Source organism: Somniosus microcephalus, chromosome 7 (genome assembly GCF_052327205.1).
Source record: "Somniosus microcephalus isolate GS21.2 chromosome 7, FLI_Smic_1.0, whole genome shotgun sequence".
Lineage (NCBI taxonomy): Eukaryota > Metazoa > Chordata > Chondrichthyes > Squaliformes > Somniosidae > Somniosus > Somniosus microcephalus.
The window spans coordinates 216168690-216192479 of record NC_140993.1 but is presented as its reverse complement, the minus strand read 5'-3'; the positions used below and the strand labels follow the sequence as shown (position 1 = coordinate 216192479).

The window sequence follows — 23790 nt, the reverse complement described above, 5'->3', positions numbered from 1 at the left end:
TGGCCTGCTGAGCCCGCTGGGTGGGCTCAACAAGGTCAATCTAGGGAAAATCGCGCGGATTGACCGGACGTCGATGTAGGCGGGTCAAAAATCCGAAAGTTGTAGTCCCGCCTTCTTCCCGACAGGTTGTAGTCCCGCCTTCTTCCTGACAGGTTTGGGAAAATCTACCCCTTAGTAAATGCCATTTTCCAAGTACACAACAGTTAAGTATTTTCTGAGGTAGAGGAAGTAGGAACTTAACAGTAAAAATAATTTTTGCTACGATCTTAATATATGCTGTTAGGTTAATGACATTGCAAGATGTATCCAAATTGAATTAATTTTATTCAGTGTTTAAGTGCACACGGTGTACATGTTCCATACACTTTCCTATTATGATTATCCTGTTTGAGTCATGAATTTCGGCATTTGCTCTATTTGTCGTCTTGTGTATTTGCCCCACTGCTAAGTGCTTCTCTAACTAATGGGGTAACAATGCTGGATGGCTGATAAGCCAATTGGCAAGCTACATAGGATGTAGAAGGCCCACTACCATTGTCTGTGACTGAACTGATGCACCTGCTAAGCATCTTCTTTGCTTGGGCCCATTACTTTCAGAGGTAGTTTCTTGCATGCACTTGTTCAAGGCCGCATGATGGCACAATATTACCAATAACATGAGTGTCATCTGGTCAATCCCTCTCTATGGTTGTTTGTAACCATTCCCCAAGTAAGTTTAAACCAGCTATTACTGTGCTTTGAAGTTTGGACCCCAATTGTGACACTCAAGATATGCTTCTACTATTGTGTCTATGGCTGACTTTGAAGGGATGAGGCAGAAATTGACTTCAGTAGACTGGGCAGAACCTAACGGATAAAACTACAGACGAACAGTGGGAAGTGTTCAAAGGCGTATTTGGTACAATACAAGACCTGTACAGATGTCTAAAGGGCAAGAGATCCACTTGTGTAATTAAACAACCTTGGTCAACAAGAAATGTGAGAGATCGTGTAAAAATAAAAGAAAGGGCTGATACAAATATAAAGAATAGTGGAGATCCCAAGGACTGGGAGAGATTTAAAGAACAGAAAAAGGATACAAAGAAAGTAGCAAGAGCTGCAAAAAGGGAATACAAGAAAAAACCTGCGAGGGGTATCAAGGACAACACTAAAGGTTTTTAACAAATATATTAAGAGAAAGAGGGTGGCCAAGAGTAATGTGGGCTCCTTAATGACAGACGCAGGTGATATTGTAATTGAAAATAAGGAAATGGCAGACAGTGTTCACAGTAGAGGAAGAGGATAAAGTACCAGAGATACAAGGAAAACTAAAAATAAATAAAGGGGAGTAACTTCCTAGATTTAATATAAGTTAAAAGATGGTAATGGAGAAAATAATGAGACCAAAGGTAGACAAATTTCCAGGACTTGATGTTTTCCATCCCAATGTATTAAAATAAGTAAGTAAGGAAATTGTAAATGCTTTAGTTATGATCTACTAAAATTCTCATGATTCAAGAATTGTCCCCTTAGATTGGAAAATTGCCCATGTCACTCCATTATGTAAGAGAGATAAATTAGGAAATTATAGCCCTATTAGTTTAATGTCAGTTGTGGGGAAGTTACTAGAATCTGCTATTGGGGGCAGAGTGTCTAAGCACTTGGATAAATATGAGCTGATCAGAGTAAGCCAGCATGGATTTGTAAAGGGTAAGTCATGTCTAACTAACCTAGTTGAATTTTTTGAGGAGCTCACTCACATGGTCGATAATGGAGTGTCTATGGATATTATTTATGTAGACTTCCAGAAGGCATTTGGTAAGGTTCCACACAAGAGACTGTTAGGAAAAATGGAAGCACATGGAAATGGAGGCAACCTTTTGACATGGGTAGGGAATTGGTTAAGAGGTAGGAGACAGAGAGTAGGGATAATGGATCTGTACTCTTATTGGCAGGATGTGACTAGTGGTGTTCCCCAGGGATCCTTATTGGGGCCTCTCCTCTTCACTATATTTATAAATGACTTAGATGAAGAAATAGAGAGCCGTGTATCCAAGTGAGGTGTCACAATAAATAGTATAGGTGGGAGCAGAAAGTTGCAAAGGAACATCGACAGCTTAATTGAGCGGACAAAACTGGCAGATGGAGATCAAAGTAGGGAAATGCGAGGTCATTCACTTTGGACCTTAGAAAGATAGATCAATGTATTTTTTAAATGGTGAGAAGCTAGGAACAGTGGAAAAGAGAGATTTAGGGATCCAAGTACACTTAAAACTAGTTGACAGGTACAAAGAATAATTTAAAAGGCTAATGAAATGTTAGCCTTCATCTCAAGAGGGCTGGAATACAAAGGGATGGAAGTTATGCTACAGTTGTATAAAACTCTGGTGAGACCGCATCCGGAGTACTGCATTCAGTTCTTGGCACAGCACCTCAGGAAGGATATATTTGCCTTGGAGGGGGTGCAGTGCAGATTCGCCAGAATGATACCAGGGCTAAAAATATTAAGTGATTAGGAAAGGCTGCATAGACTCAAGTATAGAAGATTAAGGGGGTGATCTGATTGAGATGTTTAAGATGATTAAAGGATTTGATAGGATAGATAGAGAGAACCCATTTCCTTTGGTGGGGGAGTCCAAAACAAGGGTAACTTTAAAATTAGAGCTAGACCATTCAGGGTTGATGTCATGAAGCACTCCACACAAAGGATAGTGGAAATCTGGAACTCTCTCCCCCAAAAAGCTGTTGAGGCTAGGTCAATTGAAAATTTTAAAACTGAGATTGTTAGATCAGCCATGATCTAATTGAATGGTGCAACAGGCTCGAGGGGCTGAATGGCCTAATCCTGTTCCTATGTTCCTGAGGTCACCCCTGCAGTTTCACTGACATTTCGTGTTCAGTGAAAGACTGCGATACAGATAACTGTCAGCCTTAATAGCTTCCATTACAGTTTGTTTGGAAACAAGTGAGTGATCAGCATGGTAAATCCATTAAATTGCTCTTTTTGTCATTCTTATTAAGTTTACTAATGTACAGCAGAAGTAAAAATAGAAAAAAAAAAGTTAAAAATATACGAAGGTGGCAGCCTGGCTCAGTTGGTAGCACTCTCACCTCTGAGTCAAACCATTGTGGGTTCAAACCTCACTATGGACTTATCTACACTGAAACACCAGTGCAGAGTGTTGCATTAAGGGTGGTGCTGTCTTTTGGATGAGATATTAAATCGAGACTCATTTTCAGAGTGACGTAAAAGATTTTATGGTACTAATCTGGCCAGTATTCCTTCCTCAGCCAACACCACCAAAAATAGATCCTGAAAAAAGCAGATTGTGGGACCTTGTTGTGCACAAAATAACTGTAGTCACCTACATTTTCACTGCTTTTTTTCTGGAGCAATTAAAAATAACAAACTCTTTAAAAAGTACACAAAAAAGAAAAAAAACCTCAAATGCTGCAAATCTGAAATAAAAACAGAAAATTCCAAAAAGGCACAGGAAGTTTATAATTATCTGCAGAAGAAAGACAGGTTCATGTTTTGAGTGGGGCCTTTTATCAGAATTGAAATGTTTCCGTGTTTTTTGCCTATCAGATGTTGTTCAGTAATATGCGCATTTTTTTGTAAACATACAGATACATGTACATACCCACACGCGCATATGCACATACACTCATACACACACTCAGTTTATCTTTGTAAAGCCAAGATTTAGGACTCACGGATGGAGCAGACAAAGGGGAAGGTTTTTTCAGTTGTGTATCACTGTAATGTGTCATTGCCACAGCTCGCTGTAGTATCGCAAACTGTGTGGGACACAATGGCTCGTATTTTCCGATGCCTACGGGCTGTGTACGCACTCGTAGGGACATTGGAAATGCCAAGTTTTAAGCATGCGAAGCGCATGCGCTGAAAACCGGCATTTCCGATCTGTCAAGAATGCTTTAGAGAAGGGCCTCTGCGGGCAGAGAGTTCTGCTTTCTGCAGAACCTCTGCCCGCTGAAAACCCTTAGAAATCTTACGCCTGGTAAAAGGCGTAAGGCCTGCTTTTACCAGCATAAGAGTTGAAAAATGTAAAAAAAAAAATTTTTCATTCATTTATAATTTAAAAATACTTTTAAAAAGGGTAAGTTTATTTTTAGCCCTGTGAAAATCTTTAATTTTTTTTCAAAAAATTAAATTTTTGTTTGAAATATTTAATTTAATGTAATTTTAACTCATTTTAAAAACGTGATGGTTTTTTAAAAATTTATTTAATTTTTAGGGACTTTTTGGGGTGATCTCCATTCATATATTTGACAGGTCTATCTGTCAAAAGTATGAAGGGAGATTCCCTTCTCCTATTGGAAGGCCTGGCCCATGTGATCCCAGGGACGCTTGTGAACTGCCTGCGCCCCTATGATACGTGGACCCTGCGCATTTCGACTGTGGAGAGGCCCAAGAGCTGAAGTGCCCGGACCGCGGGAGCCCTCAGGTAAGTTCGTAATTTTTTTTCCAATAGGAGGCATCTGCACGCAGGAAGCCTCCTATCGGAAATTACGGGCCATTGATTTCCCCAATTAGTGTAGATGTGGATGATAATGGAAGAGTTGGAAGTAAAAACAGTTCTACTGTTGTAATAAAAACAGAAAATGCTGGAAATACTCAGCAGGTCAGGCAGCATCTGTGGAGAGAGAAACAGAGTTAATGTTTCAGGTCGATGACCCTTCGTCAGAACTGGAAAAAGCTGGAGATGGAACAGGTTTTTAAGCAAGTGCAGGGGCAGGGAAAGGGGGGAGGGGAGGAAAGAACAAAAGGGAAGGTCTGTGATAGGATGGAAGGCAGGAAAGATTAAGAGACATTGCAAGATGGTGCAAGGCAAAAGGAGATGGTAATGGGACAAGTTAAGAAACAAAAGATGGCTCTAGATGAAGTGTAAATGGCACTGGCAGAATGAAAGACAGCTGCCATGTGGGAGAGAGAAAAAAACGGGGGAAAAAAGGACAGGGCAGAGGTTATGGTCTGAAATTGTGGAACACCATGTTGAGTCCAGAAGGCTGTAAAGTGCCTAATCGAAAGATGAGGTGCTGTTCCTCGCGCTTACTTTGAGCTTCATTGGACCAGTGTAAGAGGCCGAGGACGGTGAGGTCTGAATGGGAGTGGAGCAGAGAATTAAAGTGACAGGCGATCGGAAGCTCGGGGTCACCCTTACGGCCTGAACAGAGGTGTTCCGCAAAGTGGTCACCCAATCTGCGTTGTAGAGGAGACCGCATCGTGAGCAGCGAATACAGTATACTAAATTGCAAGAAGTACAAATAAATCGCTGTTTCACCTAGAAGGAGTGTTTGGGGCCCTGGACAGTGGGAAGGGTGGAGGTAAAAGGGCAGGTGTTGCATCTCCTACGCGTGTACGGGAAGGTGCCGGGGGAAGGGGCGTTGGGGGTGATAGAGGAATGGACCAGGGTGTTGCGGAGGGAGTGATCCCTTCGGAATGCTGAAAGGGGAGGTAAGGGGAAGATGTGTTTGGTGGTGGGATCACGCTGGAGGTGGCGGAAATGGCGGAGGATGATCCGTTGAATGTGGAGGCTGGTGGGGTGAAAGGTGAGGACAACGGGAATCCTGTCGTGGTTCCGGGAGGGAGGGGAAAGGGTGAGAGCAGAAATGCGGTAAATAGAACAGACACGGTCAAAGGCCGTGTCAACCACAGTAGAGGGGAATCCTCGGCTGAGGAAAAAGGAAGACATGTCGGAAGCACTAGTATGGAAGGTGGCATCGTCCAAGCAGGTGCGGCGGAGACTGGGAGAATGGAATAGAGTCCTTACAGGAAGCGGGGTGGGAGGAAGTGTAGTCCAGGTAGCTGTGGGAGTCAGTGGGCTTGTAGTGAATGTTTGTCAATAGCCTATCCCCAGAGATGGAGACAGAGAAGTCGAGTAAGGAAAGGGAAGAGTCGGAGATGGACCATGTGAAGGTGAGGGAAGGGTGGAAATTGGAAGCAAAGTGAATGAAATTTTCTAGTTGTAAACTGCAGCTATTCAGTTCTCTATATTTTGAAGGTTTCCGAGAGATGCTGAGAATCATAGTTTATTTTTAAATATTCCCATGTAGAAAACTTAATGGTTAAAACGGCAGGATCCAGGAAGGGTTTACTTCTGATCGAAAGCTCCCTTGTATTATTTCTAAGCAATACAAATTTTACTGGCGAGCTAACAGACATCACGTTATTATCCTTGTTATATTGCAAATGTTGGTGGAAAATTGAAGCGTGTATCGTTTGAGGAGCAGACAAGTTAAACTGTATGGGTGTTCGCCATGCCACAATGGGAGGAGGGAGGTTCATAGCATTTTGTGTAGCTGTGTATTTACATGCAGCCCGGGTTCATTGAATGCGCACAACAACAACTTGTATTTATATAGCGCATTTAACATAGTAAAACGACCCAAGGCGCTTCACAGGAGTATTATAAGACAAAAGATTTGACACCGTGCTACATAAGGAGAAATTAGGGCAGATGGCCAAAAAAGAGGTAGGTTTTAAAGAGCGTCTTAAATGAAGAAAGAGAGGTGGAGAGGTTTAGGCAGGGAATTCCAGAACTTAGGGCCTAGGCAACAGAAGGCACGGCCACCAATGGTTGAACGATTATAATCAGGGATGCTCAAGAGGGCAGAATTAGAGGAGCGCAGGTAGCTCAGTATGTCACACATAATATTTGTAAAATATGTCGAACTTAAGATTCAAAAATGAAATGCGCTTATTAAGCTGATATCCCTCGAGCACCCCCCCAACCTGGGCTCTAGTTAGACGGAGTACCATGTCTGCGCACCCCCTCCCCCCCCCCCCCCCCCCCGCAATAGTGCACTTCATCTGACTTGATCTAAATCTGCCTGCGTTTCTAAATTCAGCTCATTAGCTTGAGTTCCTGGTACAGACACACACATTATCAGACCCTTGTGCTATGAAGCAGAGGAGAAAAGACAATTGCTGCTGTAGGCCCAGACAGCCTCCACCCAATAACCTTTGGGAAAACAGTATCTGCCTGTGTTTGTGCCAGTTGCTTGCTGCTCATTCCTTTCTCCAATCCTCCAATGAGTGAGGCTATCCGCAAGCCCTAAGGCCCATTTGCTGCTATAAAACCTCTGTCAGAACCTCTGCTAAACGGAGACTCAGGAAAATGAGGCAGGAGGCACTGACATTTCTCCTGTCTCAGTTCCATTTCATTACTATTTTTGTGCTGTTGTAGGCACTCTTCCACCCCCCACCACCCCACCCTAAGGGAGAGCCCCACAAATCCCAGTGCAATGTATGGAGAGCAGAGACTTGACATCATAGGGGGAATTTTAAGCCTAAAAAAGGGTGGGTTTGAGCGTGGGCGTAGTTAAATTGTTAAAAATGGGATTCCTGACCTAATCCTGCCTCCATCCCGCCCACTTCCGGTTTTAACGGAGGCAGGATGGGGGCGGGCAACCAACCCGCTCCCAGGGGGTGGGATGTCGATTTAAATATTACAATGAGGCAGGAAGCCTCTTTTTGTTTATAACTGCATGTGTGGACGGGACACAATTCGTGAAACCCGGCAGTTACAGCAAGGCGGGGACACCTGGATCCAGGAGGTAATTTATAGTGCCTTTATACCTACCTCCTGGATCCAGGGTCCCTGCATAACACCACCCCCACTCCCCACCAGGCCGCCAATCTCTCCATGAGGCCTCCAATCACCCCCCCGCCCCACAGGCCTCCACTGCTTCCGTGAGGCCTTCCCCGTGCTTCTCCTGGCCTGCAATCTTCGGAAGATACCCCCCCAGCTCTTCCCAGCCCGCAATCATCCTTGGACTTTGTGCGCCCCCCACCCCCCATACTGCTGTAGCCAGCCCCCGCGCCCGCGTTCATCCTCTGACCCCCCCGTGCTGCTGCGGCCAGCCCCCTGTCCACGGACGCCCCCCCCCCCCCAGCCCCCGTGCTGCTGCGGCCAGCCCCTGGCCCCTACGCAATCCCTCCCTCCCTGCGGACTACCCGCCTGCAGCCAGCCAACCTCTCAATCTGGCTGGTTGCGGGCGAGAAACCGAGGCCCCGCATGCAAAACAGGCCCTGCCGTTAAATTCGGCAGGGCCTGCGGCGTTTCCCGACTGCCTCAGAGCCCATCCGCCCCCAACCTGCCCTCCTCCTTAAAATGCAGCCCCATGTTTCTCCATCCTTTTTTCCTCTGCATTCCAAACAGAAAATAAGCGTTTCCGGTTGCACTGCAGAGGAAAATTGCCCCTTTTCTCTTTGCAATGTGTGCACATGAGTGGGATAAAGCACGATAAGAGTTAAATGTTGCCACTTTCCAGTAGATATCTCATCAGATAGACATTAATATACTTCAGCATATTATCTAGATAATATTGGAGTGAAAATTGGCTTATGGGGCTTAAAATGTAGTGCGGCCAGTACAAGGGAAAACACGTGTAAATATTTCACTTGTAGGTACTGATTTATCCTGGAACACTAGAGATCTGAATAGCACCAAGTCACTAAATGCATTTTTAGGTCTGGCTTGACACATCCTGTGCAGCAGAACAGCATCTTCTGCTAACACCTATCACCACATTCTAGAAGGAAGAAGATCTATCCTTTTATGGTGAAACTAACACATTTGGAGGCTTTTGCTATGGACAATGCATCCTCAGTAATGAGGTAACTAACAGGATGAAAAGATGTAGAGTCCCTATAAATTACTCCATAACTCTTTAATTGTTCAAGAAAAGTTGCTTCTAATAACCTGATTACAGTTGCACCATTACACCACTTTTAAAGCATAATTAACATCAGCATAATCTCCTGTGGCACTGTTCACAGGAAATTAGACGATTGCATTGTTATGTCCCACTCTGTTGTTGGTCATCTTTTAGTATCTTGCTATGTCATGCTTTGTTGCTTCTCCCCATATGGACGTTCTCTTGATGTTGCTATGTCCTGTCATTGCCCCTGTCTTGCTACCCTCTATCATCCCCTCACACTGACCCCCAATGTCCACCTCTCTAGTTGTTCTTGATGGCCTCTTATGTTTAGAATCTGAATGCCCCCTATTCACACTGTTTCAGTGCACCCTATCCACTCATTTTGCTGCAATGATATTCCCCTCTTGTTGATTTCATCTTATTCTACCCCTCTGTCACTATCCCCCTTATGCATCTTTTCCTGGTGCCCTGTATGCCCCCCTTTCTGTAACCCCCAACCTCAGCTCTTTGATTTACTGCTATACCCCTTCTCTCATTGGCTTTCTCTTTCTCTCTTGTTGATCTCTTTTGGTGATTCCCTGACACCTCTCCCCTTTATCCTGTTGCCCTGTGTCTTTGTCTTGCTCTTACTTTTATCTTAGCTCTTTTCCTGCTTTTTTCCTCCCGCCCCGACTCACTGGCACCCCTACAACTGTCTCTCTTGCTACTCTAATTTTTACGTTAACGTGCTTTGGTACTTCCTTAACTTCTATCCCACTTGCTTTTTTTTGGCCTTGGGTAAGGACAGGCTGAAATCAATGTGGGGGGAGGGGAGAATTTAAGATGTTAAATGGCAGCATTTGGAGTCCTCTGTGGGGAAATATAGTGGGATGGTCAAGATAGAGTGGGGGGAACTGTTGAAGTGGGAAGCCCAAAATGGTGGCAACCGGAGATCCAATGAGGTGGAAACAAGTGAAGTAGAGGCCCTAGTTGGCCAAAATATTGCTAACATGGATTTTATGGGCAGGCATAATTTGTGTCAGTGGTGGAGGCCTGAGGAGCCAAAATCATTACAATCTGATGGCCCATTGAGCTGTAACAGGGTAGTGAGAGGCCCGAAGGACATGAAATTAGAAAGCAGGAGGCTTGGAAAAATCTGGAAGTGGCAAAAAAGTTAAGAAAAATATCAGAAAAATAAGTATATACCTTCCGACTTACCTCACACAGAAGGAAATCAACACAGCCAACTGTAGGCTCAGAAGGTTTAAATTTAGAAAAAATGCTCCGTAGCGTACCCTGTGGCAGTGCCTGAAACTGCACCCAGACTGAAAGCAGTTCCAGACTGTCACATAACACTGGAAAATCTTCTTATTAAGACAGTGTTACCTGCAGACGTCATAGGCAAAAGAGTTACATAGGGCTTTTCAATAGAATACAACAGGACATACCAATTTTAATATGTAGATAATGGCAGAACTGATTAACACACATGGGCATGAAATATTCATTTCAAATTGCATTGAAAAAAATCTAACTTTCTACTTGGTGGTGCTGCTCCTATAATACTTTGTAGTATAAATTCTACAGATATTTAAAAGCAGTATTGCTGATTTACGTTACGATGTAAAGTAAGTCAATCAATGCAAATGGCAGACACTTGAGCAGGACAGAGGTCAGCTGTTTTAGTGTTTGAGTAAAGCGGGAAGAGGCAAAGAAGTACACAGGGCATTAGATAAGCAACTTCAGGATGTGAGGTAAGTATCAAAATGGTATGTAAGTGAAGGTTATTCTCAACAAGACAGTGGTTCTCCAGAAATTATTAGGAATAGAACAAGATCCACTGATTGGATAAAAATGTTGTTAAATCAATTTGTTTTTAAGTGGGGTAGGCCAAATAATAATGTTCTTTATCTTTGACCTTTTTTTTGGAACAGGTTGTGGGTGGAAAGATGACTGAGTCTGGCAGATTATGTGCATTCATTACCAAGGTGAAGAAGGGGAGTTTAGCAGACACTGTGGGACATCTTAGATCAGGTACCATTAATCAAAATCTTTAGCTGCTTTTATTACCTTCCTTCTGTGTTTGGTATCTATACTATTCTGATTCCTGATAACCATAATTTCACAGCCAATCTCTTTCCAATGTGAACCTGTGAAGTGCACCCCTATATATGTGATTAGAATTAGGTAGTAAGTAATGGTATGGAGCAGTTACAAGAGATAGAACAGAACTACCTTTTGACCATGATCAGATAAAGGCCTAAATTTTATGATCAGTAATATTTTAACTTCTGCACTTTACTAATAGTGGTTGGAAATTCAGTCTGAATTTGAGAAGTACTGTGATAGTACCCCTGAGCACAATACTCATGCTACAACATGGTTCCCAAGGAAAAATAAGTACAACAGTAAAAATAATTGAATGGTTTAAATTGGAAAGATGTATTGTACTATTTATTTCACATCTGTGCTATACAATGTTGTAAATGGATTGCAGCAAGAGTTTTCATTTGGTCATGATTATAGATGCATGAATTGGTTAATCTATTGTAGTATTTTGCCTGAAATCTGACAAGCACTCTATATTTTAGGACAGATCCTGGATTCTATTTTAATGCTGCCATACCCCTGAATCTACTAAAATAAATGTTTTTTAAAAAAAAGTATTCATCGGTAGTTCTTTATAATTATATACATTGATGCTTTTACCCACTCTGCATTATTTTGATTTTTTTAGGTGATGAAGTGCTTGAATGGAATGGAAGGTCATTACAAGGAGCTACCTTTGAGGAGGTGTACAACATCATTTTTGAATCTAAACCTGAGCCACAAGTAGAACTGCTGGTTTCCAGGCCTATTGGGTTAGTAATCCTGGTTTAATATCAAATGTAGTCCAATCCTACATTAACATTTAATTTGAGGTTACTTATGAGGAGTAATTTTATGAATTTGTACATGTCAGGGATTTGGGGGCATGCTCCCACGATTTTTCATTTTTTAATTAAAGAAAGGTTAAGTACTCCACCAAATGAATTGTCAAAGGAGCCAGAATATCTGGACCCTTTGACTGATGTTACCAATCAGACTTAAAATAAGAAAGAAAGCAAGGGTCCAGACCTGCAGTCTAAAAAGCAATTGAACTCTGACCTCACCTATTGTTTATCTAATAGCAAGTAAACTTCGTGGACTTCAAGGGATACCAATTTACTTGAGCAGCAGAGCAATACATTGTGCATTACATTGTATAACACTCCTATATCCTTATAAAACAGCATATCATCTGACTTATTGTGAGCAACACCGAGCAAGATCTCTTGTCATAATAAATGGTATATCACCATGTGCAGATGTCGTGCTATGGATGCCACACTCCAGATGTCACGCACTTTCACAAATGCAAAACAAATATAAGAAGCTGGGTGCTCCTGAGCTGCAGCCTGAAACTGACAAGCACATTCCAATCTGCCAAATTACCACATCAAACCATTATTAAACTCTGAATTACCTCAGGATGTGTCTACTTATAACAGATTTCTAGTTTTAAAGGGACAGGCCATGGTAATCAAAGCTCCTCTTTAACAGCAGAATAATGTATTGTGCATTATATGGTATAATACTTCTGTCATTGTAAAATAGTTTATTATGTGATTAACCCTGACAATAGCTACAGGAGACTTGCTAGTATATGAATAAAAGTCTTTCATTTAACATGCATCCAATACTCTTCAGACATTGTCACAGTTGAAAGTGTTGCACTTGGTTACAGATGCAAAACAATCATTTTAAAACAAGACAAAGAAAGACAGTTATTTATTTAAATAAAAGCATTAACAACTGCAGCCTCCTTCTCTAGCCTCAAGTTGTAATCTACATTTATCAAGACCCCTAATCAAGCTACCACACCCTGATCCTAATTCTATATTTAACTGTTGACTCTGAGCAACACTGGGCAGAATTGTCTATTGCACAATGAGTGTCCAATTTATCACAAATAGCAATGGAAATAGTCCATGCCCTTAAAAGCAGTGCATATGGACTCAAAGTTTTCATTTCATTTCAAACAAGATAGAAAAAATACAGCATGTATTATTGTACAATAACCAAGTGCATGCTTAGGCAAATTTCCTGTGACATAATTAACATTGATAAATTCACACCATTCTTGTCTGATTTCACCACCTCTGAAAGAAATGTTTAAAATTCTGTTTTCCCTTTGCTGTGCAAAGTCTTCGAGAGCCAGTACCTACTAAATAAAGATTCCTCTTCCCCCTCTGCAACTGGAGGCTCGCCTGGCTCAGAGAGAATTAGAGGGTAAGGTCAGTGCTGTTTGCATGGAATGGGGTAAACACACTGGGGGAGATTTTCATCTCTAACGTAAACCACGGGCAGTCAGTGGGTGAGGCATCTGCCCCGCCTACCTGTGATGTTGGTGGGAGGATCAATCGATTTTCTTGGCCTTATTAGTAGTGAATAGGTGAGCTGCTAGCGTTAATCACACTGAATATATGTAGTTCGCTTTTTTGGCAGTCAGGAAATCCGGCTGGGTAGATACTGATCATGGGCTGCAGCAGCACCTTAAAGGAGATGGCGGGAATGATCAGGGGGGTTAACGAAGCAGATGATTACAGCATGAGAGAAATTTAAACAGCGCTCCCAGCATTAAGGAAGCCTTAAGACTCAAAAATAACAAAGGAATCAAGGAAAGATATGACAGAGCTGCTTTCTGTAGTGCCCAATGTTGTGGCCATTTTGCTGATGTCAGGTTATGCCCAAGTATCCTCCTAGTCTCATTAGAATACGCCCGAATTTAAAATGTGGGTAAATGGACGTAAATCAGAGTAAAGAATCGGAGCCCAAGGAAAGCCCCAAACCCACACCATATATTTCTTCTTTTAGTATGAAAATTTAAGTTTTATCTCATTTAACCAGCATTCATTCACATCAGGCACAGCATCTTTAAGAACCTACAATCGATAAAGCTTTTTTCAATTTTTAATGTGACTTTTACTTATGCCATAAAAATCCATTCAAAGAAACAGAAACCACAAGAGCTGGTCTCAGAGTGAATACATTTTTAAAAACATTCCTAAAATTGCAATTAAACACCAGAAGAAAGACTTTTTTTCCTGCTGCGCCTGAAAATCCGGTCGTAATGTTCCGAGACCCCTGAACAAGTGCAGTTGGAGGATATTCGCTTTTGAGAGTTGGGGGTGTAGCCAGTTTTGAGTGGCGATTCGTTTGGACGAAGGGTTTGATGGACGGACATAAAAGATCGAGGAAACTTGGGTGTTATTGTAGTTATGCGCGTAACTCACTTATGCCCAAAATCCCGCAATCTTTTAAGTCACGTAATTGGTTTGTGTCCAGATTACATGTCTCTCTGGGTGCAAATGCAGAGGAAAATCCAGGCTATATTCTGAATTATTTAATTTTTTTAAGGGTTTCTTGCATAACTTTGAGTGATTTTGGTTGATTGGTTGTGCTACTTGCCAGTTTGAAATTGATAGCTTTGGACAAAAAAAAATGGTGTCTCTTTAAATCTTTTAAAAAATTTGTTCATGGGATTTGGGCATCGCTGGCAGCCAGCATTTAGTGTCCATCCCTAATTGCCCTTGAGATGGTGGTGAACTGCCTTCTTGAACCTCTGCAGTCTGTGTGGTGAAGGTGCTCACATAGTGCTGTTAGGGAGGGAGTTCCAGCATTTTGACCCAATGACAATGAAGGAACGGCGATATATTTCCAAGTCAGGATGGTGTGTGACTTGGAGGGGAACTTGGAGGTGATGGTGTTCCCATGCGCCTTGTCCTTCTAGGCGGTAGAGGTCGCGGGTTTGGGAGGTGCTGCCGAAGAAGCTTTGCGAGTTGCTGAAGCACTTCTTGTACATGCACTCCCACACTGCACTCACAGTGCGCTGGTGGTGCAGGGTGTGAATGTTTAAGGTGGCAATCAAGCAGGCTGCTTTGTCCTGGATGGCATCGAGCTTCTTCAGTGTTGTTGGAGCTGCACTCATTCAGGCAAGTGGAGAGTATTCCATCACACTTCTGACTTGTGCCTTGTAGATGGTGGAAAGGCTTTGGGGAGTCGAAAGGTAAATCACTCACCACAGAATACCCAGCCTCTGACCTGCTCTTGTAGCCACAGTTGTCCAGTTAATTTTCTGGTCAATGGTGATCCCCCAGCATGTTGATCATGGGGATTCAGCGATGATGATGGTGTTGAATGTCAAGAGGAATGGTAGCATAGTGGTTTTGTTACTGGACTAGTAATTCAGAGGCCTGGACTAATGATCCAGAGACGCGAGTTCAGATCCCACCACGGCAGTTAAAACATTTAATTTGCTGTTAAGGAAACCAAATGAATTACTCAGTTTTCTGCTGTTCGCTCATTCCTCATTGGCAATTACTGACTGTATTGACCTGCTTTTGAATCATTCCCCATTTGTCAATTGGTAATTTAACAGAAGTCTCATTTCAGCCAGTCACAAACTATTACCCTAAACATTTTCAGATGTTATGCCTTTATGGAAAGGTGCTAGATGCAAAACTTTTAGGCCTAGAAATTCAGTGGGCTGCGCCACCAGTTAGCGCCCAAAGAGGGCACTCAGTGGCTTTAGCGCCACTGGCCACGCCTCCCGCGATATTTAGCGGGGCGCTAATGGTGGTGTTACCTTGTAGCGCTGCGCCGCCACCGATGACGTCACTGGTGTGCGCAGCGCCCCGCTACCGCCCCGATCGCGATATTTGGTTGCGCCCGCCTCTGTAGCGCCAGTCGCAAATCGCGACCGGTTCACAGGGCCTACCTGTGGCGGTAGTGGCACAAATTAAGGTGGAGGTGCGGGGCGGCCATTTTTTCCGGTGGCCGCCTGCCAGCACCTCCTCGCGCCGCCCTCCCCGGCCTCCTGATCCACCCCCTGGGCAGTGCCGGCTGTGTCCCAAAAGCCCGGCACTTCTCCTCGGTGTCGGGCTCTTTTGCTGGCACTCGCGATTGGTGATCGCGCTGGTGCAGGCCCCTCCCCCTTAAGAAGGGGAGGAAGGCCTGCAGTACAGCAGCGCGCCGTGCCACAGCATGTGGCGCTGTGGCACGTAGCGCGGCGATATTCAGTTTGAGCGCCCCAAGCGGGACGTGGGGAGCCTCGAGCAGCGCCCCGAGTCCCTCTTGGGGCGCTCCAACTGAATATCGGGAGGGCGCAAGCGGCTCTGGCCGGAGCGCAAATTCCGGCGCCCAGGCGAGCTTGGCGCCCCAAACGCGGCGCCACTGAATTTCTAGGCCTTAATCTTATATAACTTTTTTAAAAATATGCTGCTTCTCCCAAGCCACGCATAGTCCCCAGCCAAGAAGGCGCACGTAACATGCCAGAGGGTGGTGGGGGTCTGGAACGCACTGCCTGAAAGGGTGGTAGAGGCAAAAACCCTCATCCCATTTAAAAATTACTTGGATATGCACTTGAAGTGCCGTAACCTGCAAGGCTACGGACCAAGAGCTGGAAAGTGGGATTAGGCTGGTACAGACACGATGGGCCGAATGGCCTCCTTCTGTGGCATAAATCTTTATGATTCTATGCTCTCAGGCATTTACCAGTATTAACATACCCACAGGTGGCATAGTCAGGAACAGTAGGTGTAGTTGGTATCTTAGCACATCGGGCTAGAAATTCTGCTCCTTAGTGCCCGATTTGTTTTGTCGCTATGGGTGCCACTTTGTGTCAAAAGTGGCGTCTGCACCACGTGTGGCATATTTCTGGTGCTGGCCACGCCGGGTGCCATTTTGGTGAGGGTGGTCGGGCAGGCATTAGGAGCGTGCGCTGAAAGTATGTAGAGTGGGCAAATCAAGCTGATTTGACGCTAGCGCTGCCATTTTCGTCCTCAGCACTGGAGCTAATACCCTCTCTTAACCTCACACAGCTGAACATGTGAACAGCAGCAGCAAAGACCCCCCCCCCCCCCCCCCCAACAGCGCTATTTAAAGGGATTAGCAACCACTCTTAACTGCTGCTTAATTTCTACTGGCTCTGTGTAGCTTTGTAGAAGTGTTTGGTGCTTTCCAGAGTTATTTAAAGTTGGTGAGGTGACAGGGAGTAGTGCTGCAAGTGGAGAAGGCCTTGCTTCTGACTTTAAGGGTTCTGGTCAGACCACTTGCTCCCAGTCATGGGTGCCCTAGTTGTCACCCCCTTGGTCTGCAGCATGACAGGGAGATGGAGCAGAGGCAGCAAAGAAGAGGGCAAGCTGCTCGCAGAGGGAGGAGGAGGGGGTAGAAGGGCTCTCAGCAGGAGGCCTTACATAAGAACATAAGAAATAGGAGCAGGAGTAGGCCACTCGGCCTCTGGAGCCTGCTCCGCCATTCAATAAGATCATGGCTGATCTGATCTTGGCCTCAACTCCACTTTTCTGCCTGTTCCCCATAACCCTTGACTCCCCCGTAGTTCAAAAATTTGTCTATCTCAGCCTTGAATATATTCAATGACTTGGCCTCCACAGCTTTCTGGGGTAGAGTATTCCAAAGATTCACGACCCTCTGAAAGAAGAAATTCCTCCTCATCTCTATCTTAACTGGGCGACCCCTTATTCTGAAACTATCCTCCTTAGTTCCAGAGTCCCCCATGAGAGGAAACATCCTCCCTGCATCTACCCTGTCAAGCCCCCTCAGAATCTTCTATGTTTTAATAAGATCACCGCTCATTCTTCTAAACTCCAATGAGTATAGGCCCAACCTGCTCAAACTTTCCTCATAAGACAACCCCTTCATCCCAGGAATCAACCTAGTGAACCTTCTCTGAACTGCCTCCAATGCAAGTATATCCCTCCTTAAATAAGGAGACCAAAACTGTACGTAGTACTCCAGGTGTGGTCTCACCAATGCCCCGTACAGTTTTAGCAAGACTTCCCTACTTTTATACTCCATCCCCCTCGCAATAAAGGCCAACATTCCATTTGCCTTCCTAATTACTTGCTGTACCTGCATGCTAACTTTTTGTGTTTCATGTATGAGGACACCCAGGTCCCTCTGTTCTGCAGCATTCTGTAGTCTCTCTCCATTTAAATAATATTTTGCTTTTCTATTCTTCCTACCAAAGTGGATAACCTCACATTTTCCCACATTATACTCCATCTGCCACATTTTCCCACATTATACTCCATCTGCCAAATTTTTGCCCACTCACATAACTTATCTATAACCCTTTGCAGACTCTTTGTATCCTCCTCACAACTTGCTTTCCCACCTATCTTTGTATCATCAGCAAATTTGGCTACAGTATACTCGGTCCCTTCATCCAAGTCATTAATATAGATTGTAAATAGTTGAGGCCTGAGTACTGATCCCTGTAGTACCCCACTAGTTACAGTTTTCCAACCTGAAAATGACCCATTTATCCCGACTCTGTTTTCTGTTAGTTAGCCAATCCTCTATCCATGCTAATATATTACCCCCAACACCATGGGCTCTTATCCTGTGCAGTAACCTTTTATGTGGCACCTTATCAAATGCCTTTTTGGAAATCCAAATACACTACATCTACTGGTTCTCCTTTATCCACCCTGCTTGTTACATCCTCAAAGAATTATAATAAATTTGTCAAACACGATTTCCCTTTCATAAAACCATGTTGACTCTGCTTGATTTTATGATGATTTTCTAAATGTCCTACTACTGCTTCCTTAATAATGGATTCCAGCATTTTCCCAATGACAGACGTTAGGGTAACTGACCTATAGTTTCCTGCTTTCTGTCTCCCTCCTTTCCTGAATATGGGCATTATATTTGCGGTTTTCCAATCCGCTGGGACCTTTCCAGAGTCCAGGGAATTTTGAAAGATTACAACCAATGCATCCACTATCTCTGCAGCCACTTCTTTTAAGACCCTAAGATGCAGGCCATCATGCTAAGGTCCAGGTTACTTGTCAGCCTTTAGTCCCATTAGTTTGACTAATACTTTTTCTCACCTAGGGTCTTCAGAGAGCATGGGGGAAAAATTCAGTTGATTAGCGCCTCCCGTTAGAGCCCTAAGAGGACGCTAACGGGGCGCAAAGCAACTAGCGCCCGGGCGCGACGATGTTTGTGCCGTTCGCAAAATTGACCAGACATTTTGCGACGGTGCTAAACACTACCGCCACGATCTCCTGCGCCCGCAGATTGTGACGTCAGTCGAGCATGCAACGCCCCAGTAGCACCCCGGACCGGATATTGAGTGGCACCCCCTGCCTTTCTGCCTGCCGCTAGCAACGACAGGTATAGAGGAACGTTTTGCAGTCAGGAAGGGGCTGGGGAGCGCTATTTAAAGGCCTCTTCCTGTTTTTTTTTGTTGGAGACATTTTTGCACCATGCATTCTGAGAGAGAGAGAGACTTCTGGAGAGATTCAACACTGTGTGAAGGAGTTTTGGGTACTGAACAGCACTTTGTAGATTCTTTTTGATTTGACCTTGCATCGATTTAGAAGACACTATGGGGGCTACACTGATTCGGGGCGTCGTCCTGCACCTGCAGAATCGGAGGCATCAGAGACGCAGAGAGAAAGTGGCAAACATGGCCAGAGGGAGAAGGGCCAACAGGCCTCTGCACAGGAGACCGTAGCCTCCCAGGGTATTCTGGGATCAATTCTCCTACATTCATTTGGCTGAGGAGTAGTGTTTGCGCAGGCTGCGCTTCAGCAAGGAGGTGGTCACTGAGCTCTGCCACCTGCTGCAACCAGATCTGCAGCCTCAACTGAGGACCAGGACATCTCTGTCGGTGGCAGCGAAGGTGACAGTGGCTCTGAATTTTTATGCCAGTGGCTACTTTCAAGCATCTGCTGGGGACATCGCCAATATCTCCCAGTTCGCTGTCCATTGCTGTATCCGAGAGATGACAAACGCCCTCTATAAAAGGAGACGCCAGTATATCTCTTTCTCCATGACCCGGGCCAAACAGCATGAACGCTCATGTGGCTTTGCTAGGATAGCGGGCTTCCCCATGGTGCAGGGCGCCATTGACTGCACCCACATGGCATCGCGGGCACCGCATGAAAATGCAGAGGTTTTCCAAAACCACAAGGGCTACCACTCCTTAAATGTCCAGTTGGTCTGTGAACACAGACAGCTGATACTCGCCGTCAATGCCTGCTATCCTGGCAGCAGCCACAATGCTTTCATCCTGCGCCAGACTGGTGTGCCAGACCTTTTCCAGGCACCGCATCAGCCAAGTGGTTGGCTCCTTGGGGACAAGGGTTATCCACTCTGCACCTGGCTGATGACACTGCTCCGTAACCCCAACACCCCTGCCGAGCTGCGGTATAACGAGAGCCAAATCGCCACCAGGAACACAATTGAGCAGGCGATCGGCATGCTCAAGCAATGGTTCCGCTGTCTGAACCACTCGGGAGGAGCCCTGCAGTGTGTGAGGCTTCTGCGCTTTACGCAGGAGGTGCTCAAAGAATGTTGCCACCTCTTGCAACCAGACCTGCAGCCTCACAGTAGGGCAAGGACAGCGCTGCCAGTGGCTGTGAAGGTGACCATGGCCCTGAATCTCCTCGCTTTGGGATCCTTCCAGGCTGGAGCAGGTGACCTCTGTAACATTTTCCAGTTCACCGTCCACTGTTGCATAAGGGAGGTGACAGACGCTATTTATACCAGAAGAGGGGACTTCATTGTCTTCTCTCTGACCAGAGAGAAGCAGACAGAGCATGCACGTAGCTTTGTGGGTGCTTCACCTAAATGCTAAGGTGTAACACAACCACAAAGGTTAACACTCTTTAAACATCCAGTTGGTGTGTGACCATGTTCAGCATATTATGATGGTGAATTCCTGGTATCGTGGCACCAGTCATGATGTTTTTATTCTGCACCAGTCCACTGTTTCCTTAGTCTTTAAGCCACCACAACAAACCAGAGGGTGGCTACTGGGCGACAAGGGCTATCCTCTGACCACATGGCTTATGACTCCGCTGCACAACCCACGCACACGTGTTCAGCATGCATATAATGAAAGCCATGCTGCCCTACGGAATCTGATAAAGCAGACCAGTGGCGTTCCTAAACAACACTTCTGCTGCCTGGACCACTCTGGAGGAGCCCTGTAGTACTTACCTTTTCGCCGTGGTCTGCTGCATGCTCCACAAGCTTGCCATCATGAGCCCTTGCCAGCAGGCATATGGCGACCAGCTAAGGAGGAGGAGGAAGTGGATAAGGAAGAGGAGACACGAGAGGAGGAGGAAGAGGAAGAGAGGAGCCAACCGAGACAGCCCTTTTCTGCCCGGACTGTTCGTAATTGACTCATCCGTCTGCGGTACCAGTGAATGCAACCCCAATTCCCCTTTTAACAATAGTCCCACACCTTACCTTCCCTCTGTTACTGACCATCACAGGGTCCTCTTGGCCACAAAGCTGAAATAAAAGCCACCACATAAGAAGCATTCCAAACCAATTTTATACATCAATCCATCCAATATTATGTAACAAAGTCAACTAAGCACGCTTGTGCATTCCTTAGTCCCTGTCTTCTGTGTGCGTTTGCCTGACCTAGTGCTCCTACGCAGTGCTATCCCAGTGGCTGCTGACTTTCAGTGCAGGAGACTGCAGATGGCATTGCAGGACGACCTCGAGCAGCTCTGGACCTAGAAGGCCCGGCTTTAAGACTGCACCACCTCGGCATGGGTGGCAGCAGACTGGGTTGGCTGGCTGACAGGCATCATGCAAGGGCACTGGCGGAGTGGCAAATGCTGTCATCCTGAGAGAGGGCAGCAGGTTCGTGCTCCAAGGAGCCACTGCCACTCCCCCGGGGCGGTGCCTCAGCATTCCTAGTAATCTGTTGGAGGACAGATTGCTGGACTGCTGTGACACCCTGCAAACCCCTTTCCACATGAGTAAATGCAGTCACGATGGCAGCAAGCTGAGCCTGCATGAGAGCAGTTTGAGCTTGCATGACTGACGTCTGCATCCACTGCAGCACTCAGATGTTGGGTGGCTTCTGCTTGGAGCCCTTTCTCTGGCTTGCTGTGCCATTCCTGTATGTTTCCCAGGTAAAACTCCCTTCTCTAATTACTTACAGCTCCTTGTGTCATCCAACTGCACCTCCCCTTTAAGAGGTGCAGGCTGGCTTTAAGAAGTGCAGTCTAGCTTTAATTGGTGCTAGGCTTGCATAAACTTGGGCCACCTGCTGAACGTGCAGCCACTCAGAGTGTGTTTAGTGCTGGGCTGCACGCCACTATCATTTAAATTAGCAGGCAGCATGAAGTTTGCATGCTGCCTGCATTAATTTGAACGGGCACAGGTTAACCGCTCATCGCAATTCCACGCACGTTTTCAGGGGCTATCGAATTTTTAGCCGCTCCGGTTTTCATTCCACATTACTCCCTAGACAGTAAAAATGAAAATTGCACCCTATTGCCCTTGTAGTTGTACAAAAACGTGCTAACTTTTCTTTAGTGGCAACAATGCAACTAATTGCCATACAAATTAGATTTTGGGGCATTGGGACCAGTTCTGGGGCAGGAGGGACCTGTACAACTCAGACAGGTTGCACCTGAACAGGGCTGGGACCTATGTCCTCGCAGCCAGATCAACTCGTGTTGTGGGGGAGGGTTCAAGCTAATTTGGCAGGCGGAGGGGCACCAGGACACAGCAGCAGAGAGGAGAAATGAGGTCCATAGAAAACTAGGAGGGACAAACAGCAACAGAACAAACAATAGTATAGAAAGAGCAGGAATTAGATGGAGGATAAAAGTAAAGCTGACCAGCATGGTGTTGAAATGCATGTGTGTTAACGCGAGGATTGTTACAAATAAGAATGATGAGTTACAGGCACAAGTTGCCACATGGGGTTATGATATAGTAGTTATAATGGAGACCAGGCTTAAACATGGGCAGGAATGGGAACTAAACATTCCTGGCTACAAGGTATTCAGGAAGGATAGTGAAGAAAAAAGACGGGGGCGGCGGGGCAGTATTGATCAAGGATAATTTTGTAGTTCTACAGAGGAACGATATACTAGAGGGTTCAAAGACTGAATCTATTTGGTTAAAGTTAAGGAATAGAAAAGGAGCTGTTACATTGCTGGGTGTTTACTATAGACCCCCAAATAGTGAGAAGCAGGTAGAGGAGCAAATCTGTAGGCCAATTTCGGAGAAATGTAACCATAATAAAGCAGTAATAGTAAGGGACTTCAGTTTTTTTTTATTCATTCATGGGATGTGGACATCACTGGCAAGGCCAGCATTTATTGACCATCCCTAGTTGCCCTTGAGAAGGTGGTGGTGAGCTGCCATCTTGAACCGCTGCAGTCCGTGTGGCGAAGTGCTGTTAGGGAGGGAGTTCCAGGATTTTGACCCAGCAACGATGAAGGGACGGCGCTATACTTCCAAGTCAGGATGGTGTGGAACTTGGAGGTGGTGGTGTTCCCATACGTCTGCTGCCCTTGTCCTTCTAGGTGGTAGAGGTCATGGATTTGGGAGGTGCTTTCATAATTTTGAAGACCTCTATTAGGGCAACCCTCAACCTTTTTTCAAGAGAAAAGAGACCCAGCCTGTTCATCCTTTCCTGATATGTATACCCTCGCATTTCTGGTATCATCCTTGTAAATCTTCTCTGCATCCTCTCCAGTGCCTCTATATCCTTTTTATAATATGGTGACCAGAACTGCATGCAGTAATCGAAGTGTGGTCTAACCAAGGTTCATTACAGGTTTAGCATAACTTCCCTACTTTTCATTTCTATCCCTCTAGAAATAAACCCGAGTGCTTGGTTTGCTTTTTTTATAGCCTTGCTAGCCTGTGTCACAACTTTTAGTGATTTGTGTATTTGTACTCCCGAGATCCCTTTGTTTCTCTACCTCACCTAGACTCGCACCTTCCAAGTGATGTGACCTCCCTATTCTTCCTACCAAAATGTAATGCCTCACATTTATCTGTGTTGAACTTCATTTGCCAATTATATACCCATTCTGCAAGTTTATTAATGTCCTCCTGTAATTTGTTGCAGTCCTCTTCAGTATTGACTATCCCCCCCCAATTTGGTGTCATCCACAAATTTAGAAATTATGTTTTCAATTCCAAAGTCTAAATCATTAATGTAAATTGTAAACAACAGTGCTCCCAGCACTGATCCTTGTGGAACACCATTACCCACCTTCTGCCACTGTGAATAGTTACCCTTTACCCCATCTCTCTGCTTTCTAT

General features: G+C 45.0%; 1 protein-coding gene across 1 annotated transcript in view; it reads left to right on the top strand.

Annotated features, from left to right (window-relative positions):
• Positions 1-23790, top strand: part of LOC147115112 (regulating synaptic membrane exocytosis protein 2-like) — a 347939-nt gene that overhangs the window by 232945 nt on the left and 91204 nt on the right. The window contains exons 6-7 of the mRNA XM_085993402.1: positions 10581-10680; positions 11384-11507. Of these exons, the coding sequence (XP_085849528.1) occupies positions 10581-10680; positions 11384-11507 (224 nt within the window). The remainder of the gene's footprint in view (positions 1-10580; positions 10681-11383; positions 11508-23790) is intronic.